The 25,011-nt window shown below is 37.3% G+C and overlaps 1 protein-coding gene across 5 annotated transcripts in view; it reads right to left on the bottom strand.

Moving 5' to 3' along the window:
- The window catches only part of LTBP1 (latent transforming growth factor beta binding protein 1), a 199,938-nt gene that overhangs the window by 117,550 nt on the left and 57,377 nt on the right, over nucleotides 1-25,011 (bottom strand). For 3 of the 5 annotated variants that reach the window (XM_032185002.1, XM_032185001.1, XM_032185003.1), the window contains exon 4: nucleotides 13,633-13,800. In XM_032185002.1, the coding sequence (XP_032040893.1) occupies nucleotides 13,633-13,800 (168 nt within the window). Of the gene's footprint in view, nucleotides 1-13,632; nucleotides 13,865-25,011 lie in introns of those variants that run through there. The other 2 variants (XM_032185004.1, XM_032185005.1) reach the window with 1 other exon arrangement.

Genomic DNA, 25,011 nt, shown 5'->3' with positions numbered 1-25,011 from the left:
AAGGAAACCAAATTATTGCCAAAATAAACAAGCTTTGTGGTGTTATTCCTGTCTGGATCAGGCACGTTCAGAAAAAAGAGTCTCTCAAAGAAAATCAAGTTAGCCACAAAGAACAGTCATGAAGTTCAGCATTTCCCAAACCAATCTTTTCTGTATATAAATGTTATTTTCAGCACGTAAAATTATTATCTTACATTTGCACTATTAATGATGACATAGCTCAGGAATGATATCCATTCCCATACTATTAACATGCCCCCCTCACACAAAATAATATTAATGCTAAGCTAATTAGCAGGGTCTTTTCATTGGTTTATTGCTAAGTACACATGACATTTCAAGATTGTTAACATTAAAGACGTAAGCAAACATTAGATTCAAAGGATATACTTGACTAATAGGGAAATCTTGAGAAAAAATGAATCACTCAGTAAGGACAACTGTCTTTACTTCCCTCTAAACCAGCTGCAACCAAATTCCTTCCTGTTAGGAAGACCAAAGCAGCAGGCTGCCTCCAAAACACCCCAGAATCTTTGAGGGTTGAATTCAAAGCACTGTGCTTAGCTTCAGTCTAGTCTTGTGAAGTTGATAGAGCTGTGAGTGGCTAATAACAAGTAGTAGTTGCTTAAGACGCCTGGACAGGCATGATTTTAGATTTTAAAGTATTATGCTGCCAAGGATCCTGGGGAATTGCTCTTGCTTTGGAAGGATTTGTCTGCTCAACAGATAAAATAAACAAGCTCCCAAACAGCCTTCTCTTTCTGTCATTCTCTCTACTCCATGAAATGCCACATTGCACATACTTAAAAAAAAAAAAAAAAAAAAAAAAAAAAAAAAAAAAAAAAAAGACATTGCAGTAAGGAAGCTCAATAGCTGCCATGATGCCTTTGGCTAGAGATTTTAAAACTGCTGAGCGTTTACATTGGTGAAGAAAAACCTTACAGATACACTACATGTATGTCGCTGTTGCAGACATGACAATTTTCAGGCTGCAGTCATACCATTCTACAAAATAAACTTTCTACATTCTTTCACAGACAAACCTCCATTTTCCTTGCAATGAAAACTTAGTTCCACAACCAAGAACTATAATGGTTGGATCTTTTAAATTCTACTACAGATCCACAATAATACATTTAAAATATACAGAAAAAAAATAAGAAATATTTAAATAAGAAACATTTCTTTAAATTAAATTGTACTTTCCTATATCTTTCCAAACACCTCCATGTACCACTATCAGCATTAAGATTTAATAAATCATGCAGTGTATTAAAGCCTTATTAGAGGAATATCTATGATGCTACTTAATGCAGCACTGCATGGCAATTACCAAGGAAAGCAAGTGGAAGAAAATTTCACAAAATCAGATTTACCTATATCTTCAGGCATTTTATGCATTTCTATCTCCCAACAGCAAACTCTCCATTTAAAATCCATTTTCTCAGTTGGGAAGTGCAGGCTCAGCTTCTGGGATGATCATTATCTCCAGGAGTAATTGAGCTTTCTGTGAGCTGCTGAATGGCTGTCTAACAATTAGCATCACTTAGTGGTTGTGTAAACTCACTTTAAACAAGGTGCAGTATGTGTAACAAATTAGGTATATACCAGAAGTTTCTATGTATGAAAAAAGGGGAGGGACGCTATCGTTATTGGAAATGAAAAGCATTGAGATCCTATTCAAGGATCAGAGTCCATTAGGTGTTGCCTTAGTTCTTTCTACTATTTTGTGGGATTGCTTACTGACATGAACAATCTCATGAATTCCAGAGAGGCTGCTCCCACAGAGCATGCTTGGCCCAGCTGTCTTACAAACTCTCTGACAACGGCCCCCAAACCTCCATTGATGGTAATGAAAGTTTCATCATGCACCTCACATGTGGATGCTGACATTTAGGCTGTCTAAGTCTATAAGCTGAGTCCCACTGTGTGTCCATTTTTCATTATAAAAGCATAACAAGCATAACAGTAGTGGACTATCTGTCATTCTTCAATGGAGACTACATTGTCACATATCAGGAGATCCTGTCACTGAAAACTGAGGAGGGAGTTGTAGATCATGAAGGACAAGGCAGCAAAACATTTTAGAGAAATAAACATATGTTGAGTGAGCATCATCATCATGAAGAAACCTAAAACTAACACACAATATAATTTCACTGTATGACTGACAGGTCTTCCACAGTTTTAAACCAAGTACTATGAAAAACTCATGCAGAAAAGCTGGATGTTAGTGACTTGGTGAAGATATATACACAAAGCAAACCAAGAGGCAACAGTTGTGCACCCAGGTGTTCAACCATCCCTTGATGTGGGTCCAAAAGTTGACTCTCTCATAGGACCTGTATCACCTCCAAGATTATGGGATGAGGAGTCTGCTACCCTGAGGCATGTCAAATCTCATCAGGGGCCTGTGTGTAGGTGACTGAAATGAGCACCATCTGACCAACAGCTCCCCACAATGCTATCACAGTGTGGAAGAAATAGGATGGATTGAAAATAGTATTAGATTATTCAAATGCTATCAGAAAAATTAAAGGCATGCTCTGTCATGGAAAATGGTCTAAAGTTCTGGTTACCAAACATGAAAAGGGCATAGCAAAAATGGTACTTGAGAAATAATTGACAGGAGGATTCTGGCTCACTAACATGCATGATGCTCACAGTCACTCTTTGCTAAATCTGCTTCCAATATTTTCAACATCTGAGATGACTCAGACACTATTTTTGGAGGGAAGTGGATAGAGTGTTAAGGGATAACTTACTCCTATCCTGATTACATTTGTAGAATCTATTGATTTTATTAGCACTGATGCTGATATGTTGAATATGACACAGACATTATGCCTAGAATCTGGGTACTAAGGAAAAAACATGAGTTGCTGTTTATCGGGAATTAATGCATTGCAAATGGCCAGTATCAGACCTTTGATAAAGATGCCAACAGATACAGACGAGGTACTCTAGTCATTTCTTCAGATTTCTACAATATACTGGTATGAATTTTCCTTTTTTGTTCAAGACATGCAACTGAACTAAAATCTCTAGTGAAGCCAGGCTTGAAAACATAGCAAGTTAGCAACATGGTTTAAAACCATAATTCTTAAAACTTTCCTGCAGAATACAGATGTGTATATATATATATATTGCAAAATGGTATGTTGCAATATAAAGATTTCATGGGTATCATTTTAAGCAGTCCAGAATAAATTACCATTGTCAAAGAGAATACTGAAACTAGCATACTCTGTGTCTGATGAAAACTAATGGTTCCTATGTTCCCCGTACTTTTAAGGCTCTTGCTAGTCTGTAGAGTGTATGTGTGCCTGAGCATGAATAATATAACGTGTATTAGTTAATCTAAATACACCTGTTTTCAATAAACTGAGCAAGATTTCAACAGGACAGATATCTAACAGGCATCTTCATTGCTACAGGGATCCTACCAGCATGCATTCTTCCCTTCTAGTGCCAGCTGAGCATCCATAGCCACCTTGAAGCACTACAAGATTAATGAGTTACTGCACCATAATGGCACTAAGCTGTTAGTGCTTCTGCACTGGTACAACCTGTTGATGTCACTGAATGGATCCTCTGCTCTGATAATAGAATATTAGGCTGTTTCTAAAAGATGTACTGTACTTTCGGAGAAAAAAAAAAGTAACAGACAGTAGGGCAAGGCAGAGAATGGAGCTACTCTTAGACATCAAGCTACTTGGATACTATCAGACAGAATGGAAAAATGTCCTGAGAAGCATTTAAGCTATGTGGCCACACCTCTGTTATGCAACGGCTCCGAAGACCACAGAAGTAGTAGAGCTGACACTAGCCAGGGATGTCGGCTTCATTACAATTTCTGGCAACTGAGCAATAGATATGTAAGCTGAGATCCATCCCATTTGACCTTCTGTGCCTTTCTGAGCCAACTAAGTAAGGCGTGTTTATACCTGAGATTTCCCACTCTGGTCTGTGAAGAGAGGCTCAACCAGAAGGCTATTCAGGTCACCGGTGGGACAATCTGTCATACAGGTGTGTCCTGACCCAGTGTCCTGACTCCATACAGCTTGGTGAGTGGGGTGAACCCCCAACCTTAATCCAAAGGTCTAGGAGCACTGATCTACTGCACCCCACACCACAAGACAACTTTAAGTTTTGAACAGAAAAAAGAAAAGCCACACAAAATGCAGTCATTAAAAAGCAAATAAACATATTTCTAATGTCAGGAGACTGCTCTACAATTACCGTAACATTACTATAGTGCTCATTTTTGTGTGAAAAAGTTTATAAGAAGAAAAAAGTAGGAATAGGCTCTTTCAAGTGGATACCCATTAACATAAAATAATAGCTCATAATCCAGACCTTCCTGGACTAGTTAAAAAAACATAAACTATCTAAGATTTTCTGGCACTGTCTACATCACAAAAAATTGGAAAGTTTTCTAGGGAGTTGACCTTGAGGAGGTGACACAATATGAGAATATTGGGAAGGATATTATTCAGAGCTTGAGTAATAAATTAGGTCATAGGAGACCAGTGAAAAGCAAGAGACTCAAATCCTGGAGTTCCGAAGGAGAAAAGGAGCAGAGGCAGTGCTAACGAGTAGGAAGGCTGAAAGTTGCTCTGCAGAGAAAGTAGTTGGACTAAGACCCATTTACCGTCAACACTTATCATTGTGGTTCTTTTAACCACATGTAAGAGTTGTATAAATTACTGCACAAGCTGCACAATCCTGAATACAGTCAGCACTGACTGGTCACTTACAGTCCCAAGGAATGAAACGTGCACCTCAATCTCCTGAGCTGTATGCAGCCCCCTCACCAAGCTTCATGCCACTACTGTAAGGATCCAGAGTGCACTAAAATGCCTGCAAGTACGAAAAATCCCTCTGCCCCAACTGCCACAACAGGCATTCTTGGACCCAAGTATCTTCTAATTATATAGAAAAATGGTGTTTCAGCACCTAGATATATAACATCTGACATAACAGGCTGAATTTAATATAATCACCAATAAGTAAAACAGACACAGTGGACACATACTGACTGCAGGAGACTAACACCAGAGCTGTGTTATAGAGCTGGTCTCGTTTGGTTCCTTGCAACAGTGGTTTCCAGACTGGGGTGCACAAACCCCACAAGGTATAGAAGACAATGCATGGAGGTGCTGGAAGAAAATGTTCTTTTTCCCTACCATCAATAAAGATAAAACTAACACTGTTTTTAAAATCTTATCACTTTCTTAATTTCCATTTCTGTGTGCTTTATAATGCACATAATATATTAGTACAGTAGCACAGGCATGTAAATTATAAATAAAAAGAATGTATATTGGGGAAGCATGCTCAACAGTTTTGATGGCACACGCCTATCAGAACAAAAAAGAAAAAAAAGTTTGGAGGCCACTGCCCTATTCAATCTATGGACAGAGATAATCCCTCTCAGGGAGGAGTTGGAGAACCTAAATTCCTGAATTATGAAATGAAAAGTTGCTGCATGTTTCCCTGAACTTGAAGTATCTGAATAATGTCAAATACAAATTTAAATTCATAGTTCAGCTTATCATCTTTAAGTTAAACTAAAATATAATCAACGTGACATATTAACAAAATATTTGGCTGAATAAGATACAGATGAGAATGTTCTCTGTGACTGGGCTTCGTGAAGCTCAAACCCCTTCCTGTGTGAGAAGCAAACACCCATTTTCATTCTATTCATTGACCTGACCTTAAGACTCCATAAGAGGTTTACTTAAAACAAGTTGGAAATTCCCATGGACTTCAATTTGATTCACATTTTTAAATGCCTGCCTGAAAGTTCCCAGTTCCCTTTGCACAGTTCAGACTTTTTTAGACAGATACCAATCTCAAGGAATTTAAACGTGTGCGCAGTGAAGATGTATTTCATGTTCCCAAAGAGAGATGAAGAACTCTCTGCGCATCTGTGCTACAAACTAGGCCTCTCAGTTGCAGAGTGCTACTCAAACCTAAGAGCTAATTATAGGTAGCAATGGGTAGGTGTAAATTATACTACGCTGAGCAGAGACAGGGGAATTATCTGGAGGAGAACAAACACAAAAGATGGTGGAAAGAGGCTGAATGGAGAAGGACTGTGATCACTAAAGAGCAGTGATAACTGCTTGTTTCCTTCTGATGGTGTCATATCCAAAAGGACACATTAAATACAAACCCACCTGATTAAAAACAAGAAACCATCCACAATACACAGCACATTTTTACCAGGAGAGAAGTCTGTCAGACTCTTCTCTGCTTGCATAATTCACAGGGAACTTCTTTTTTTTTTTAAGCCAGAGTTGGCATATACTTGATCTTCAGTGAGGTATGTGCAAAGACATTTGGTTTAGCAATAACAAAATTATAGCTGTACAAGGTAGTGTGTTTATTTGGATATGCAACAATGTAATCATTCAAATAAATGCACTCTTAGTTCTCTTTTTACAGTACTTCAAGTCAGATGTACATAAACTAATCCCTATAAATTAAAACCATATACAGTAAAATAAAGCATTATGCGTTTTAACTTTGTGTTCTGTTTTGCTTTAACTTTGAGGGAAACATACTCCATGTGTTTTTGAATGGCTGCAGGTGTGGATTTTGTACCATTTCCATTTGTGGTTTTTCCTATGACTGCACATCCAAAAAACTGTGTTCTCTATAATATACAGTTTGGTGAGTGCTTTGAAAGCAGATGGCCTTGTGCTTCACAGTGATGGCCTGAAGTCCTGAAGGTGAGCAAGGGAGTGGAAACGGGTTGCTAGCAGGCTTGTCTAAGTTCAACCTCATTAGAATCATCTGGCTGAACAATATATTTTCTTTAAATTAGCGTCTGGCTTCTGTTAGAATCAGAGGGGAAGACATCAAATTTGAGTAATTAGTTTAAGATTATGAAGAAAGAGCTCACAGATGCTGTAAACTGTATGGTAGATATCAGAGCTATTTGTTGATGACAAGTACTGATAAATATATGGGGGAAATAAAGCATTCCTTCTGAGCAGATGTGGTTATCAACAACAACAAAGCCCTTGAGATAGCATTTCTCTTTGTAATTTGAGCATAGGTGGCCAAAAATTGCCTTAAAACCCACTGACCAAACTGCAATGGTACTTTTGCATTACAGACTAGAACTTAAAAGTCTACTAGTGGTTCAGATTCGGCAAGCCTGCACTACACTACCTGGAATGTAAGTAAATGAATTCATTCTCTTGTCTGCTCAAGTTTACACTGTAGAACAAACAGAGGTTGGAAAAATTAATACCTGTTAAATTGATGCTCGTAAGTGGTTCCTCCCAGAATCAACTTGCAGATGTTTTGCTTTGGCTCTGCAAACTGGGAAATACCTTTTTTTTATAGCATCTTTTATAAGGCAGAGGATGTAAACAATTCACAAAATAGTTCCACCATTATCTGTCTGTCTTTCTATTTTACCTACTTGGTCCAGTGTCTGAGGATAAATACTTGGCTACACTTTGCTACAGCTGTTACAATGCTGCTGCATGAATAAATATTCTAAGTATGGCTGTCATTATACAGATTATATTTCAAATTACCAGCTAAAGCAGTGAATAAAAACTCTGATGTCTTGATCCTGAAAGAGAATGCAAGAGCAGCTCTGACAGGCTGACCAACTTGCTCGATTACTGTTGCAGAGAATTTCAAAGCTAATCTTTAAACCAAGTTATCCAAGAATTCTGAACTTTTCAAGTGTCTGCCAGTGTCTGTTAAAAGAAAAAAAATATTTCATCTGGCAGCAAAAAGAGCATAAAACAATAAAGCCTGACAGTCCAGAAATGATAATTATTGCAGGAACAGTAGAAACAAAGCTTTTACCAAATAAGGCTACAAGGTAGCCACTCTACAGAGAGTAACAAGACGAACTGATAATGCAGGGGGAATAGCTAAGTTCTTACATCATATCTACTTCAGAAAAGCATGATATTATGGAAAGCTCAAGTGCAATAACCAAGGAAATTTCAAAGTAACACTTCGCTCTTCCCCATGGAGAATACAATACCAAAACCAGACCGTGAATTACTGAACCGTTCTTGAGCTAAGCACCTATTCCAGAGATGACCTCCTCATCAATTACGATATCTGATGGAATGTAATCAAATACAAAACCAAAGCATTTAAAAAAAATCAATTCTCATCGCTATGTTACTAAAAGGAATTCAGAAAACCTTGCATGACATTTGTTATCAATTATTTTAAATCCGCCATTTGAGAAGCTACATCTACATCTGCTAAGTCTCAGCTGAAGCCACTGGGATAGTGATTTGCTGGGGGACAAACCTCATAGATCAGATATGGGTCATCAACCCAAGGTGACACCGTTCACTGAATAGTAGATACCACTTCATAACAGAAAAAAAAGCATCTCTTCTAAAATGTTGCCATTCTAGCACCTCTAATCCCAGTATAATAGAACAGTAAGATAAACATGAAACTACAATAGGTAGAAAATTGAACAGTGAACACCTCACAAGCTGTCAGAAGAGATTGTAAATTCTCTCAAATCAATGCAAATGCTGCTACAAGCCATTGGTCTTTCAATCTGCCTTTCCTGGCACACAAGCCTTTACATGTCATCATGTCATCAATTTTCCCCTCCAATATTATTTACAATAAACGCTTTTTAATGCCAATCAATATTGATGAATCTTCCTCAGATATCATAGCCTCACAGTACCTGTTAAATGTAGTAGGCTGGTATGTAACACACTGAGCAGAGAAACGGCTTTATTACACAACAAATGGCAACAAGAAAAAGTACAGCTTGCATCCTGTTTTTTTTTTTTTTTTTTTTTTTTTTTTTACCAATGAAACCTGGTTACACCAACATTGAGTTCAAAATCAATTCCCTTAAAAAAAAGAAGTTAAATACCATTCATTTCATACTTGGATCTCCTGTCATACACCAACTATAGCTGATAATTTGTTGGCATGCTTACAGAGCATCACCTTTTCTAACTTACACTATGAAGTTTCCAACGTTTTTTATAAGACCAAAAGTGCTTGAATAAGGAGATGCACGTTAACTTCTAAAGAATCAATAGAAATTAATGATCATAAATTCAGAAATCCAATCAACTTTTCATAAAACAATAACTGCTTTACCTTTTTAAAATTCTGAGTAATTATGCTCCCTAGTGTGTTTCCTAGATAGGAAATCCTCTTAGAATAATAATTACATAGTGACCTTCTTTACCAAACTACCTTCAAATAACTTATTGTTTTAAAATATATTGGGCAAATTTTCTTTCATTACTTTCAACAGTAGACCAAATAAAATTTGAGTAAAATGTTTATGCTTCTTCTTGGAAGTTTCTGTCTGTACATAATTGGAAACTTCTGGACAACCTCAACTATTCAAAAACATTTGTACAGATTCAACACAGTAGAACAGGAAAAATCTTTGATATACAATTCTAGTAGGGAAGGTGACAAAATTTGAGAGTCAATATCATTCGAGCATTATTGCAATAGGGCACAGGAGATGCAGATCGCTGTGATCCATGCTGAGAGTCCTAATAGTTATGATTGAAGTGTCTCCAAAATACAAAGGACCAGACACATTTTCATCTTGACAATTATAAAGGGACGAAAAGGGATCAGAAGAGAGGAAGGGAATGTTAAAAGGAGAGAGAGAGACTTAAAGGGTGACCTAAAGGGGAGGGGGAGAGCACTAGTGCTATCGCCACCTCTGCCACAACGTCCTCATCTTTCTACATCTTTTATGGTCTTGGGGAAAAAAAATCTTGAACTCTTCATGGTTTGCACCTGCAGAGTGCTGTTATTTCCCTCTTTGACACAAATATTGCCAAGTGCTCAGACACAAAATTTCTGCAGAAATATACGCACTTCCACTGAATATAACATGTAATTCTTTTTTAACTTCCCATTCATAACAACTTAAATGAACTGTTTGAAATGAGACACAGAGCTGCAAATGAACAGTGAATAAAAACGTAGAGTATTAAATGACTGCTTCCCTTACTAAGTTCTGTCATTCCTATGCAGTGAAAGAGGTAAGGATACTGTGGAAAAAAAATAGTACGTAAACCTATAATTAAATACATATGCACAATACGGCAAAAATTAAAGCGTATGAAGAACATTAGCTTGGGCATTTCCTAATTTCTTACTGCTTCATTTTACAGCTAGAAATTAGTCACTGTCCTCCCACTCCCTACAGAGAGAAAATTCATTTCAAAAATAGGGTATTTTGGAATGTGGAATCATTTTGAGGAGAAACAGGACACGTCACTGAGTAACTTCAAGAGTGAATGAGACAGGAAGCTCATATGTTATTCTATATGCATCCTTTCCTATGCACATATACCGACCCTGTTTTACAAGCCTCTGTAGATATATCGGAACTGAAATACCATACAACCTTCACATGCACCAATCCAATAGAATAACGAGGATCATCTATTCAGCAGAAGTTTCCAGTCAGATTAAATGCTTTCATTCTCCAAGCCAATGAAATATGGGAGGTTGATTAGTTTAACTGTGCAACATAGCCCATTCACAAAATGAAACTATAAAAGAAAAAACTGTTTCACTGAAGCATACTGGCAATCAAGGAGATCCTTCCTATTTAAATACCAAGTTTTCATCACCTTCAATTGAAATGCTAGAGCTATTTATGAAAACAGGCAAAATCTCAACTACCTGAAAAGCTACATTTTCCCCAATCTGTTTCTTCTTGTGGGTTTTTATTTTTAATGGTTTATCCATATCTAGTAAAATTTTCAGGAAACAGGATTTGTTCCTTGCCCTGACTTCACTGGTACCACGTTTCAGCTGAAATGACCAACTGAGCAAGCATTAAGAATCTGAAACAACCCATGGAAAAACTTCAGGAGCTTTAGTGCAGGCATTGCAGCTTATTCTCTTCAAAAATATATATATATAAAAAAAATAAGTTCAGTAGAAAGTTTAAAAGCTAAACATGAATTTTTACTCTGTTCACTATTAGAAAAAATGAATTTTAAGAACCAAGCAAAATGACAGCTAACTGCAATCTGTCATCAGAGAATCTGAATTAAATCTTTTGTGCTAGAGAGCTGCTCCTGGTAAGGAAATGCATTTTGACCTAACAACAATCTAACTATCTAAAGCTGTTTCCTAATTTCCCATTCAAAGGAGATGTCTATTATTAGTAATAGGAGTTAGTTTTCCAAATAGGGCATGTGAACTTATCTTTTCTGAGTTCAGGAAGAAGAAATACTTTAAAAGAACTACTGAAACCGTGCTGCTCACTGCTTTAAGTATGCATTTTCTGACACAACCTTCTGTTTTCATGGTTGCACTTTTAAAATGTCAAAAGCTCAGAAGAAGAATTTCCATTCATTTTGGTTAAACAGTAAGTAAACAAGTTTAGAACTGGGTCTTGAAAGCAAAAAGCACAACAAAGCATAACACAGATGTTAAAAAATATAATAAAAATAAATGATCTCATAAGACCCAAATTACTTCTGCTTTATGTATCACAAGACATCTTGATCAGGACAAGTCTGAGCTAATGAGATACTAGTTAAAAGAAAGGAGAAGAAAGGACATTAAAATAATTTCAATAATTGACATTTTAAACCCTGATTCAAAAGCTTCTGAAAATCTGTTTCCAATGACAGAACTTGACCTAGAGGAGAGGGATCTCTCCTCTTCTAATATTAAGAAGTTCAGTTCACTCAGCATTTTTAACTGAAGAGCTTTGGAGTCACAGTTCAGGTCTCTTTCTTATTTATTTTCTGTTAAAATCATGATGTTCAGAGATGTGGTAAATACTTCTAGTCTTTTAAAGACTACATGAAAGATAGATACAGACAGATTAAAAATGCCACTAGATGTGTCATGACTTGTTTTGACACATTTTTAAACATAATGCTCCCTTAACTTTCCATCAAACACTATTATGAACTGTTTTTGTTGAATACTTCTAGCAGGCTATTGTACACAGTGAATCACAACCTGCATGGCCTGAGGCCAGGAAGGAAGGTGTGGAACGTGCCTTTACAGGTCAATTTCCACTCTCCAAGTTTGTATTTGAGGGAAGGTCGTGTTACAACACAGATTTACATAGCAGACAAATTACATGACCGCCCGTTCTCAACATTTCATAATTTCAGTAAGAAATTAGGTCATATGAAGCGTGGGGAAGGAAGAAAAGAAGGGGAAATAACCCTATCTATCCTTTCACAGAAGTCTGAAAAATTAAACCAAAAACTTACTCAACTGGAGTTCTTGCCAAAACACTGGTTAAAAAATAAAACAACTGTATTAACAGTAAACACAAGTTTAAAGTATTTCATTTACCATTCCTTTGTAAAAAAACACTTTTCTTCTTTAATGCATCAAAACAAGCATAAATAAAATGTGCTCTATTGCCCTTTTGATTTTTTTTTTTATTATTATTTTTACTCCAAAACATTTATATATTACAAATATGGATGTTATCAAGGAATGTGTTATTCATTTCAGGAGCTTTCATCCCCAGTCTAGTCTAGTAGGAGTCTTAAGAAAGGGAACTGCTCTTTGTATCGTCTGTCTGGATGAAAAGAATAATAATTTGGAATAGCTTTTTTCCCCCTCAGAGCCTGAAATATAGTGCACTTTAAAAAGGGAAGTATTGGCCAGCATCAGCACTGCCTGACATTATGTTTATACTAGAAGGAGACTAAAATTACAATGTTCATATCTGGCATTCTTTGAGTACATATTGGCAAAATAATTAATTTTTAAAGTTATTTTTTCTGCAGATATTTTACGATATTTTCATGATTATGATAAAATTATTTTCACAAGCAGTTAAGAATAAAGTGTCTAAGTATGCATCCATATATCTGAATTTCATTTAGCTTACCAGACTAATATTTGCACACAAATTCCTATGAACATCGTAAATTGTACAGTTAAAATATGCTAATCCATCTACCCAGCTTTCAGGGTTTGTTTTAGTACACTCAAACAGTTACAGGGTTTAGACTGGCATACTGTTGGTAGTCTTTATAGAGCAAACAGAAAGACTAGACACTAACAGAGAAATTACTAGCTTCAATAACTGGACCTAATATTTGCTTAATTTTTAAAAATGGCAAATATGAAATCTGACTTATTCCCAGCAGTAAAGAAGAAATTATAACCTTCTTTTTTATTTTTTCTGCAGTCTTAAGGAACTCTTGAACAATTTTTTGAAGACATTCATTGTGTTAGCTAAGTTTTTATGTGCATTTGATACCTATTCAACAAACAAGAGGAGGAAACACAGAACTTTTTGTGGAGTCTGACATTTCCTCTATTTAGCAACACAACCTCTGAGGGACTGATTTTACCAAAAGCGTCAGCTTAGCAAACTGTAGCCCTGCAGCTGAAAACTCAAATGATTTTTTTTTTTTTTCATTTTTTTTTTTTTTCCTTTCTGTAACACAAAAGGAACTTTTGGGATAATTTCAGAAGGATACCAGAAAGCTTGTCTAACATACAATGGTTCCTTCTCAGCACAGCCCTCCAAACAAAGAGCAGCAGATGCACAACTGGTATTAATAAGAAAATATCTCCTCCCTCTGTTAGTCAAGAGAGGACAGCTAAGGACAAATACAGTTTCAGGGTACTTACCTACTCGGAAGTTAGTGGCTGTCAGAGTGTCAGCAGCATGGCCATTCTCACTGATGAGGGTGGTGGTATTTCCCTTCTCACAGTTGTTCTGACAGTTGCCCTTGGTGCAAGTCACTTTGCAGATGCTGGGTGTAAAGACCACCTTGATGCGACCAGTGTGATTTCCCACTGTCAGCGGAGGCAAAGAAAAAAAGAAAAATAAACAGAACACTTTGGTATCCATTGATTTCCTTCAAAAAGTTTTGAAAAAAAAAAAAAAAAAAAAGGCGGGGGGGGGGGAAAAAAGGCGACAGGTCTCCAGGAGGAGGGCAGTCTGCAGTGCTCTCTCTCATAGATCTCCAGTGGTGTCTCTGAAACAGGAGTAGGAAGCTTAGCAAACAGAGCTCCGGGATACGCTCCAAAACCACATTTAAAGTCAAGTCACTGGAGTGGGATTAGTAATCACAATGCTGCACTTTATTCACAGTCAGACAAAGAGCAATACCAAGGGCATGACAGCTTAAATAGCCAACCCTGACAGGCAGATGTAATGTAAAGAGGCTGGCTGTGCACCTAGGGGTGAATAAACTCTTGTGTCCTCCTGCATACTTTTCCTGTTTCTGCACTTATTAAGTCACTATTTGTAGCTCGACCCCTGGAAATGTTTTAGGCATGCGGCATGTCTGAAAACATCTGTCTCAAATCTCCTGGCACCCCAGCCCGAAGTGGTCAAACCTTGTGACGCAGCTGCCTGGACCCATTTTTTCACAGTTTTTTGGCACCGTTTCTCCACAAGGATTTACATATTATAGACTGAGCTTTGCTGTCAGCCTTTGTTTAAGTAATAAATAGCTCAGGCAGAGAAAAGGGTGAGGAAGTATCAATAGCCGAAAATACTAGTTCTGAGCTCAAAGTTTAAAAAAGCTATACATATATATATACACACACATATATTAATATACTTCCTTACAGTCACTTAAAAACCTTCAATGTAATGAGGACTGAGCAGGCACTAATTTTCGATTAAGCTCATTAGAAGAACTACTACTTGTTATAGAATTTGATTTTAAACCAGATGTATTTAATCCTAACAGACATCTAACAGCTGAAGCCAAAAAAAGATTAAAACTACTAATTAGTAAAATTAAGGGGAAAGAACAGATGCTATTTGCAAGTATTTAAATAGAAAACATTTTGCCCTCTGCACACTTACTAATAACTTTAGCAAGTTCTTGTAAATATATTACAGCATCTCTGTGAAAACTGTCCATAAATACTTTCATAACAAACCTAAAAGTCCCAAGAAATGACGCACAGAAAGAGAAGAATCTCCTTCCTCCTCCTGTCATAGAAATAAAAAGTTGCTGGAGAGCTGCCGTCCAACCTAGCTGCAGAATACCCTCCAGACACATATTTTTTTTAAATCTCAAGAAATACAGATGAACTTCCCACTTCAAAAGAATATGAAGCCTCTTATTTCTAGCTCTTCATAAACAAATTAAAACAATTGTGCCAACTGTTTTGTCTACAGTAAAGGCATCGCTCTATTTCAACAGCAGCTGTATGACAGATGCTCCCACCTTATTCTCCCTAATAATACTTCAAAGCAGCAAAACACTGACACATAGATAAATAAATACTTCAATTAAAGGCTAATATTGTGATTTCAGTTCATTAGAGACCCCAGAATCTTGGATGCCAAGCATTTCTTATAAAAGTTATTACCACGTTTCCCAATGAACAGAGATCTAGTGCCCTGTGAATTGCTGAGGCTAGAATTTCTAAGCTTTCCCTTTGTCAAACAGAGCTTCACGAGCAATACTACCATGCTTGTATGTTATTTGCATCTTTATATATATATATATGCACATATATATACACACATATATGGTATCTGTATGTATTTAGATACATTGTTTTCCTAGAAAAGCCCAATCCATTTTCTCTTTTATACTTCAGATGTTTTAGTAACATTTTTCCTTTAGGATGTGATGTAATTAAAAAAACATGGTTAGTTGAGTCAAAAGTCATTCCTGCCTACACTGTAAAAACTACTGTATTGGGGGACCCACACAAGTTTTCCAGCCTAGCTAAAAAATTGGCTTTGCCAGTATAACTGGAATTATACCGTGACTTAACTCTCCTTCATAATACTTTGTATTATGTTGTTGAGTCTAAAGCCGTAGGAGAATCTAGGCATGATGCTAATAACAAGAAACTCTTTTTAAAAAAATAATTCTCATTACATAGTTCACATTTTATCAGAAAAATTCTGTAGCCTAAGTTTTTGCTAGAAGATATGCTGTAATGTGAGACTGAATGGAAACTGTAAATTTGCCTCTCACCCATTTTTCATGAATAGATGTCTGCATATAAGTTTGGGAGAAAGAATATAGGAGTAGCAGTTGAACTGCTCCTTTGAAAACACTGGCCTGTATCTACAGAGGTAAAGAGTATCCATGAAACAGTATTTAAATGCAGGTTTTTAGGGCAGCAAGAAGCCTGAAAACCATGTGATGCAGGGCCTAGCCCCTACAAATATTTGAATCATCATCCAGTGATGCCCTTGCTAGAGAAGCAGTTCAATTCTCATGGATATTCTTGCTATATATCAGTAACAAAGAGCCAGGTTCTTTTGACATTAGATCTGCCTTTTTTTTCTTTTTTTTCTTTTTTTTTTTTCAGATTTACAAAAAACAAATGTAAATGTAAATTTTTCCTTGCCTAGCAGGTTGCTGCTTTTAACTTCCTCAATTCTTCTGAAGACATTTCAGAAGGAATCTGAGCTGAAAGTTGATCAGTGTATGAGAAGGACTTCGGCGATCCAAGGCACAGAGGCTGTCTTCATAGTTCCCTGTAGCCATACCTCAGGAGACAGGCCTATCCTCACCTAGCACAAGGCTCAGAGACCTTCACAGTGAGCGTAACACATGCAGATTTCAGTCAAAAAGAAACTGTGGACATTTCTCCTGAAAGGAAGCACTCGGCAGGAAGTCTGAAAGGTTAGCATCTTGGACTTCCTTGAATCATCTCCTTGACTTCTGTGGGGTTTTTTATTTTTGTTTTGTTTGTTTGTATTTGTTTTGTGTATGTATGCACATGCATGTGTGTGTTTTATCTTCTATAAAGAGGCAAAGATTTAATCCAAACATGAAACTATATCTTTCCATACTTCTTACATTGTTTGGCAGTGTGAACGTTGAAAGCCCATAGAAAATGCCCTTTACTGCTATAGCCTCAGCCTCTTTTGCACTTGGGCTAGTTTATAGAAAGAAGGACACCACAATTTTAAGGTTGCATACAGGTTATTTTCATCTTTAAACTCCAGAAGCTTTACTGATGATGCCACTGTGACATTGACATGAACAGATCTGCAACGTAGATTATCTCAGATTCATTTCTGGAGAAAAATGATGGTGCTACAGCACCACAACATACCTGAAATCATTATTTTTATATAGAGAGACAGAAATGTATCATAAAATCTTCAAAACCAATCTTAAATGTGTGGAAATGAAACACCTCACTATGCTCTTAAGTATAACACCAGACTTTGACAAAACACAAATGTGAGAGCAGATAAATAAATGACCATAATGAAAGAAAACACAAGTAGAAGACATAAATACCAAGCCAACAGAAAAGCTACTGGGGAAAAAAAAAAAAAAAAAAAAAAGCATAACTAACTGGAGATAAATTCAGATTTTTGGCTTACTAAAGATGGGACAATCAGGTTGACTTGTAGTAGCTCATCTTCGTCCCTGAAGCAGGCAGCAAACTTGTAATGGGAGGGATCAGCCAACTGCACCATCATCCTGCCTCCTGGTCTAGGTTCACTCACGCCTAAAGACCCTTAGATACATCTGTCCAAGGAGATCAATGGAAGAATGTACCCGTAATTTCCAAAACCTGTGAAACTCTCTGGGCTCAACTGAAAAAGAAAGATGCCTGGATAAAATGATGAGAGTTTAGCTGAAAATTGGCACCACCTTTATATGATTTGCTTTCCATCTCTGCAAGTATGATATAATATTACAAGCATGGCAAGCTCCTGCTGAGTTAAATTTATGATCTAACAACAACAACAACAACTGCAGGAGAAGTGGAAAATATAAGCAAGACGATTTCTTCATAGAATCCCTTCCATCCCTACCGCCCATCACGACAAACTAATTTTTTCTGCATCAGCATGAAAGGTGAATGGGTTAAGAGAGGCAGCTGGAAGGTTTTAGGTCCAGGTGGCCACAGTGGCTCATGCAACCAGTCCTGGGAAGAGTTATACAAGGGGAAGGTTTCCTTATGAATCTCCTGGGTGCCTTTGTTTGCAAGGCTGCTCAGTCATAGCTTCTTTCTAGAGGAATTTCTATAAACACATTTTTTTCTCAGTTTTATGGCTGCCCTCACAGCTCCAGCATTCTGCAAAGATTGAACTAGACAGTATTCAATAGCTGTAGTGGATCTCAGAAGATTTGTGGCATGTCCCTGTTTTGAGGGAAGACAATGGGCTAGCAGCACGAGTGAAAGCAGAACTGTTATTCTGTTAAAAAGATGACTACACTGTCCTGTCTCACAGGTCAAGTGGGGCAAAAAGAAGAAAATATTTTAATGTGTTGAAAAAAATATGTTATTGTGGGTATAATGTTCTCCTGCTTCATAGTAACCTAATCAAAGGGATGCATTTAGTCACAATAAAAATCACAAGCAGTAGTTTTTACTGCAGAGTCGTCTGGCAGAGCTTACACATAACTCTCCTAGAATCCTTGCAAAAAAATTTCTTCCAACTACTTTTAGTATTATGGAGGGTTTTGGTGTTTATTTGCTTTAACATACCTTCAGTTATGACAAATATCCCCATGAAAAATCTCCTGAGGAAACAATTAAGTAAACTGGAGGCATTCCATTAATAACTCCAAAAATGACACAAACTCAGCGTGTCAACCTTCTTCTGTACTGGAGCCAGTATGTTTTTATGTGTATTTACACAGCATCTCATAAAGCCTGAAGATTCTATCTAAAAATAAATAAATAAAATTGCACTCATCTATTCCCAAAGACAACAATTTATGATGGGTTTAATCTAATACTGTTTCATATGTTTTCAAACAATAGCCATGATGCATGAGAATCTTGGAACGCAAATCTATCTTCTTATATCAAAGCCAGTAAGTTTTCACATGGCAAATCGATTCAGTGTTTTGAATTCTCAGATGACCAACTCCCTTACCCTCCCCTCTCTTGTTTTCTTAATTAAATGCTGACAGGATAAAAAGAAAGAAAGGAAAGGAAATTACTTATTTCCTAAAACACGTGTCTCCCAGTTATTTTACCACTACACCTGGTTTAGTCCTTACTACTAGATATGCTTGTTCAGCCAAAAGGAAAGCTGACATAGTATAAAAATCAACCACGTCAGTAAAATAGATAAGCTTTCAGAACTATTGTTGAATGATCTTTTTACATTTATTTATTTACTTGAAATATGTAAGGATGTTTTTTTTTTTTTTTTTTTTTTTTTTTTTACCATCACCTAATCATCAGTTTACAACAACCAAATAAGTTTTGCAAGATCCGAACAAGCTGAAACATAGCTACCATACACCTTGGGTATTCCAAACTCTGGGAGATACCTATACTTAAATTAAAAAAAAAAAAAAAAAACACAACAGGAAAAAAAAAAAAAGAGATAAAGACACTAGATCCACATACAGACTAGAGGCAGATTTTCCCTAAATTTCTGATTGCACATTGAGAGGAATACACCCCTTACCAGGCACAGAAAGGACCAAAAGAGACTGACAGATCCTGTAACCTCTCCTACCTCTTCTCCCTTCTTTTCACAGGTTAAAAAAAACAGCGCTACACAAAAATTCTGTCCATTCTATTCTTAAAACCCTTCTATTACACAAATTCCACAGTCTCTCTAAGGAACACATTCCTGTGCTTTGGTCTCTCTTCTTATTATAAAGAAGTATTCCTAATACCTAACCCACATTTCCCCTGTTGCAATCCAAATATATTATGCCCGGTCTTATCTATGGTGAACTCTGAGAAAACCTTATTCCTCTGTAAATCGATCTTTACCATACTTGAAGACTACTACTGTGAGTCCCCCCTCAGTCTCATTTTCTCCAAACCAAAACCATCTCACATTTTTCAGTCTAACAAGCCATATTTTGCAGTTTGCCATTCTTTCTTGCTTTGCTTTTAATTTCCCTCAGTTGGTTCTTGTCTTCCTTCAAATCAGCTGTCCAAAACTAGACACAGTTGCAGCTGAGCTCTGATCAATGCTGAGGAGTGAAGCAGGATTACTTAATACATCTTTACTGAAACGCTCATGTTGGTATAACTTATTTCTCTCCCCCAACAGTGCAATATTGATCCTTCATACTCAGCCCCAGCCTGCGTGATAGTCAAAGGGACACAGACATCCTGAATCCTCTTCTGACAGGTTGGAAAAGGATGTTATCCCCACGATGTGGACCATTCCCCTACGTGACGTTAGCAAGGCTGAACTGAGCCTACCTAAAAACCAGGCAGAATATGAGCTTTAGTCTATTTAACAGCCAAAGTTTTTTTGCACAAGCCAAAGTCTGGAAAATGCATGGATTCAAAAACACAAGGCACAGCTGTTGGGTAACTTCATTTTCGATTTCTATTTACATCTGCCTTTATGTATGGCAGTGCATCTGTGCTCATCAGAAATGTTGTTGCATTACATTACACACTTCATACCTGATTCTCTTTTCTCAGGCACTGCCAGTAATCAGATATGGTAATGAAACTAAAAATAAGATGACCCAGCTTTATTTCATCCAAGATCCACCACTCTCTAGGAGAGCTAACAGTACTTCTCCCAGTTCTGCATGAGGTGAGGTGTACTTGCACACACCTGCTCAGCCACACTCTTTGAGCAAGAAATGAGTGTTTCAAGCTGTGTTTTTTTTTTTTTTTTTTTTTTTGATAGCTACACATTGATATATATATGCTACATGTTACAGACATGTAATTAATTCCACCATTCCTTCTACTTTATTTCTGTAACTCTATTTTATATTTGTATGATCTTACAAGTATTTAATTGGTCATTACAGATGAACTTATGATATTTTGTCACTTTTCAAATATTCAGTTCTATTGCCTTTATGAAAACCAATGTGCCTATTCAAAAAAGCAAAACGCGATCTGGCTATCTATTATGGTGATAAATGAACAGTGGCCTCCCCGCTCTTATTGTCATCTTGTCACCATTGCTGTTACACACTTATATAGATATTGTGTCCATATAGATATGGAGTATGTGACCAGTTCTGGGTTCCCCAGTACAAGAGGGACACAGAACTACTGTAATGAGTCCAGAGGAAGGCTACAAAGATGATTTAGAGGACTGAAGCACCAGTTGTACAAGGACAGGCTGAAAGAACTGGGTCTGTTTAGCCCAGAAAGGAAAAGGCTGAGGGGAGACCTCATTAATGTATATAAATATCTGAGAAGAAGGTGGCAAGAGGATGGAGCTGGACTTGTTTCAGCTGTGCCCAGCAACAGGCACAAACTGAAGCACAGGAGGTTCTGGCTTAACATGAGGGGGCACTTCCCTACTGTGAGGGTGACAAAGCATTGGGACAGGGTGCCCAGAGAGGTTACGGAGTCTCCCTCTCTGGAGATACTCAAAACCTGCTTGGGTGCCATCCTACACAACATGCACTACGTGATACTGTTTGGCAGGGGGGTTGGACTGGGTGATCTTCAGAGGTCCCTTCCAACTCCACTCATTCTGTGATTCTATGATTTCTGGCCCCAGCAATAATTTTTGGTCAATTGTAGGAGAGGCAAATAAACCATTCTTCAGTTCTCTTAACCTTGGTTTAAGATAGATGTAAAGGTACACAATGCATTGCTTAAAATGATTTGCTACAGCAAAACTTGCCTTATTCAAGCAGACTTTCTTCATCAACTTCAGCAGAGTCTGATAAACTCTGATGTCTACAACACAGGTACATTGTGTTTTCTTTACTGTAGATGGCTGTCACTTAGACATCAAAGGAGCACATGTAGGCACAAGTGCTGAGATAGTTTTGAAGAACATTCATAGCTATATTTACATGTTCCCATCCAGAAGCCCTTTGTTGTCAAATCCTCTCACTGACATTGCCTTTTCAGAGGAGTCAGAGGAATTCACAGCAATTAGAATAATTTTTCTTCTATCCTGGTGCATAACAAATGATTCATGCATGGATTGGAAATCTGATTTCTGTCAGCAGGTATAATGAATCACCTTTTTTCTTCCTTGTCTCTTTTCCCCCTGCAGTGACTCCCTACATGCAATCCTCAGGCAGGAAACAACATAACTTGGCTTACATCCATTTTCCATGTTTAAAATGATGTTAAACAAAAACAAAACAAAAACCCATCTCTGATCAATAGTTTATAGTGAAAAATATATCTATCATTTCCCTTTACATAGTTTAAGATGTTCCAGAAAAACATACCAATGCAAGTAAATTAACAGACTGCAATGTGGTTTGAGATGTCTGACAGGATGGCCTCAATTTTGTTTGATTAAATTTATTGGTTTATGTTTATTAGTTTTAAAGGTATTACACAGACTAGATTTGCAAAGGAATGTAATGCTAAAAAGCTTAAGTTTTAGCCTTGAGTCATGCCTCTGATCAGTCCTAGGCGTTGTGTACAAGAGATGAGAGAAGTTAATCTCATAGGTAAGCAACCTAACCAGCATGCTGAACAGGAACGTGCTCAACCCATTAAACAAGATGTGCTAAGAACAAAAGACTGTATTTAGCTGAAATCCTTTTAGGGCTTAGACACTTTTCTTTGAGGAACTGGAGGACCTTCATTACAGCTGTGGCTCCAAACCCCACCATGACTACGCCAAAGTGTTCCTTAAGAACTTCAATACAGTGGAATAGTTTTAACAAGGCTTAGATGACTGCCCTGCTAAGGACAGGCAGGCAGATGAATGCTTCTAGCTGCAGGCCTATGTGGGAATTAAGAGACTGACACTCGGAAGGCTGGTCTTCTTCAGAGTGAAGCATTTCTGAAACAGAACTTCAAGTTCCTCAAGAGCTTCAGGCTTCAAAGTTCACAACTGTGCTTCACATTTGGGACTGGAGACATCAACAGTAAGCAACCCAGCATGAGGACTGCCATTCAAGATATCAATACATTTAGGTATCTGGGCCCAATGGGTATTCACTTGAGGGATATGGGAACAAAAGCCCCCAAACTACATTAAGGAGCAGATAATCATCTTAATGTCTAGGACAGAAAGCCGTTCTACACAACATTCATCTCAGCTGTAATGAAGGAGCAACAACCTTATTGTCCACCTCAATCTTCCCTGATGGAGGCTACTGCAGGGAATACTGCAGGAGCTGCACGCTCAGACAGTGAATTCAGCATCTTCCCATGCAACCTTACGGCTATACGTTACAGTTCAGGTGGGCACAGATAAGCACACATTATTGTCATTGACACTTCAGAATTTCAGAAATAAAACAACTGGTTGCCTTATCAAGAGGACTCTTTAAAGAAGTCTCAACCACCCAATCCCCTTCAGAAGAAATTATGCATTTCATAGGCTCCTTCTAAAATTAAGACAGCAGACTTTACCCTGTCCTATGATAGAATTACAAGTCTTCAGTTGAAAAACATTAGATAAATTCTTGAGATGGACATACAATTTCCCCTTCCCACGGTACGCGACTCATTTACATAAGAAATCAAATGTTAGGTGTAACACTCTGAAATGGTAACATACCATTTCCAGGAAGAATAGAAAATAAAAATTAAATGAATATTGCCTCACTAAGTATATTCATTTAACATCCAATTTCCTGAAGGGAAGCAGCAGAAAAGCACTAAGGAAGTCAACAAACTGTAAACAGTGATAAAGGACATAACGTCATGGAATTAAGTTATAAATGAACACAACCCTCTCTGCATGCTGAATCACCATTAAAAGTCATCTCTCAGCACTGCATGATTTTTCTTCTTTAAATTTTCAGAATGGGCAAAAATGTGTTCACAGAAATAAGGATGTCACTGATTCAGAAATCTGACTGCATGCAAAAGGGCCTTCTTACAGTACTTTTTTGTCTAGGTTTGTTCATTCTTTCTGGCGTGGGCGACAGCACTGACATCAGACAAGAGCACTTTCACATCTCCTGTGAGTAAAACCAGACTTAGCTACTTAAAACAGTCAGAACTAGTTCTTTGTATCCAAGTAGTATCACAACAACTCTGGTGTTAGCCTGGCTAAGGGACTTTTAATGTTTAATTGTGTGGGTTCAACCTGTCTATATTACCCAGCTAAGTTACAATTTTGAAACACGTCATAGAGGTTTTCCCCTACAGAATTTTCTGGAAAGTCTCTTCTGTCTTTCTTCTTGAGAAATCTTTGGATTTGGAGCCAATTCTCTTTCATCACAGCAGTTGAGAAGCATTTGTCTCAGTCTGTGTTTTTCCCCAGCTATAACACATTTTGAACTGATTTTAATTCAGTTTGCCAGATCACCAATCTTCTTTTCCAACATTTTTCCCCACACTGCTGTTTATCAGTCTTGGCCTCCATATTTCAGAGCATAGATAAATGTCCATCCATTTCTGGGGGGTGAATGTAACATTTAAATTAATTCCTGTAAAAGGACCAGCAGCCCTTGCCTGCCATGCAGACATTCAATTATTGGTGAGCTCAGAGCCATAAAAACTTTTGAGTCCAAACAGAAAAATACAGTACTTTTTTTTTTTTTTTTTTTGGAGAGGGGGGATGCTGATTTACTGGCCTCCTCAATCATGCACCCTGTATGGACACACACAAAAGAGTATTGTTAAAACGGCTGCTGCTCTAGTACATTTCAATAAGTAGTTTACATTTATACATTTATTTTATTTTATTTCCAAGGATTTCAAACTTCATAGTTCTTTATAATTGCTAAATAAACTATGTTATTGGTTAAATTTATTTTTTCCCAGGATTTGTCACCTTACTTTATGAAGCAAAAGCAAAGTAAACGTGCTGCTGGAGTCTACAGAGGTAACTGCATTAGTGTCAACCCAGCTAAAGCACTTAATTTATATTTGGAGTTCAGCCTCTTGTTTCCAAGTCCCACTGGAATCAAATACAAACTTTAAAAGGCTGTTGTGAATTGCTATGCCTTCAAATAGCAGTATGCCTAATGTTCTTAAATGGGAGAGAGGAAAACTATGCTTTACTGAGATTGCATGGCTTTTATAATCAAAAAAGCTACACTGTTGTTTGAACCTGATGCTGACTGCACCAAAATTTTGCTTAAACATTTTTAAATGTCCCTGAAAAATCCCCCCCAGCCTCTTGAAGGGGAGCAGATGCTCTGCACACATATGAAAATGCTTTGCATGTGAGGA

Source organism: Aythya fuligula, chromosome 3, assembly GCF_009819795.1.
Source record: "Aythya fuligula isolate bAytFul2 chromosome 3, bAytFul2.pri, whole genome shotgun sequence".
NCBI classification, from domain to species: domain Eukaryota; kingdom Metazoa; phylum Chordata; class Aves; order Anseriformes; family Anatidae; genus Aythya; species Aythya fuligula.
Note: the sequence above shows the minus strand (reverse complement) of the source record. Positions and strands in the feature narration are given on the sequence as shown.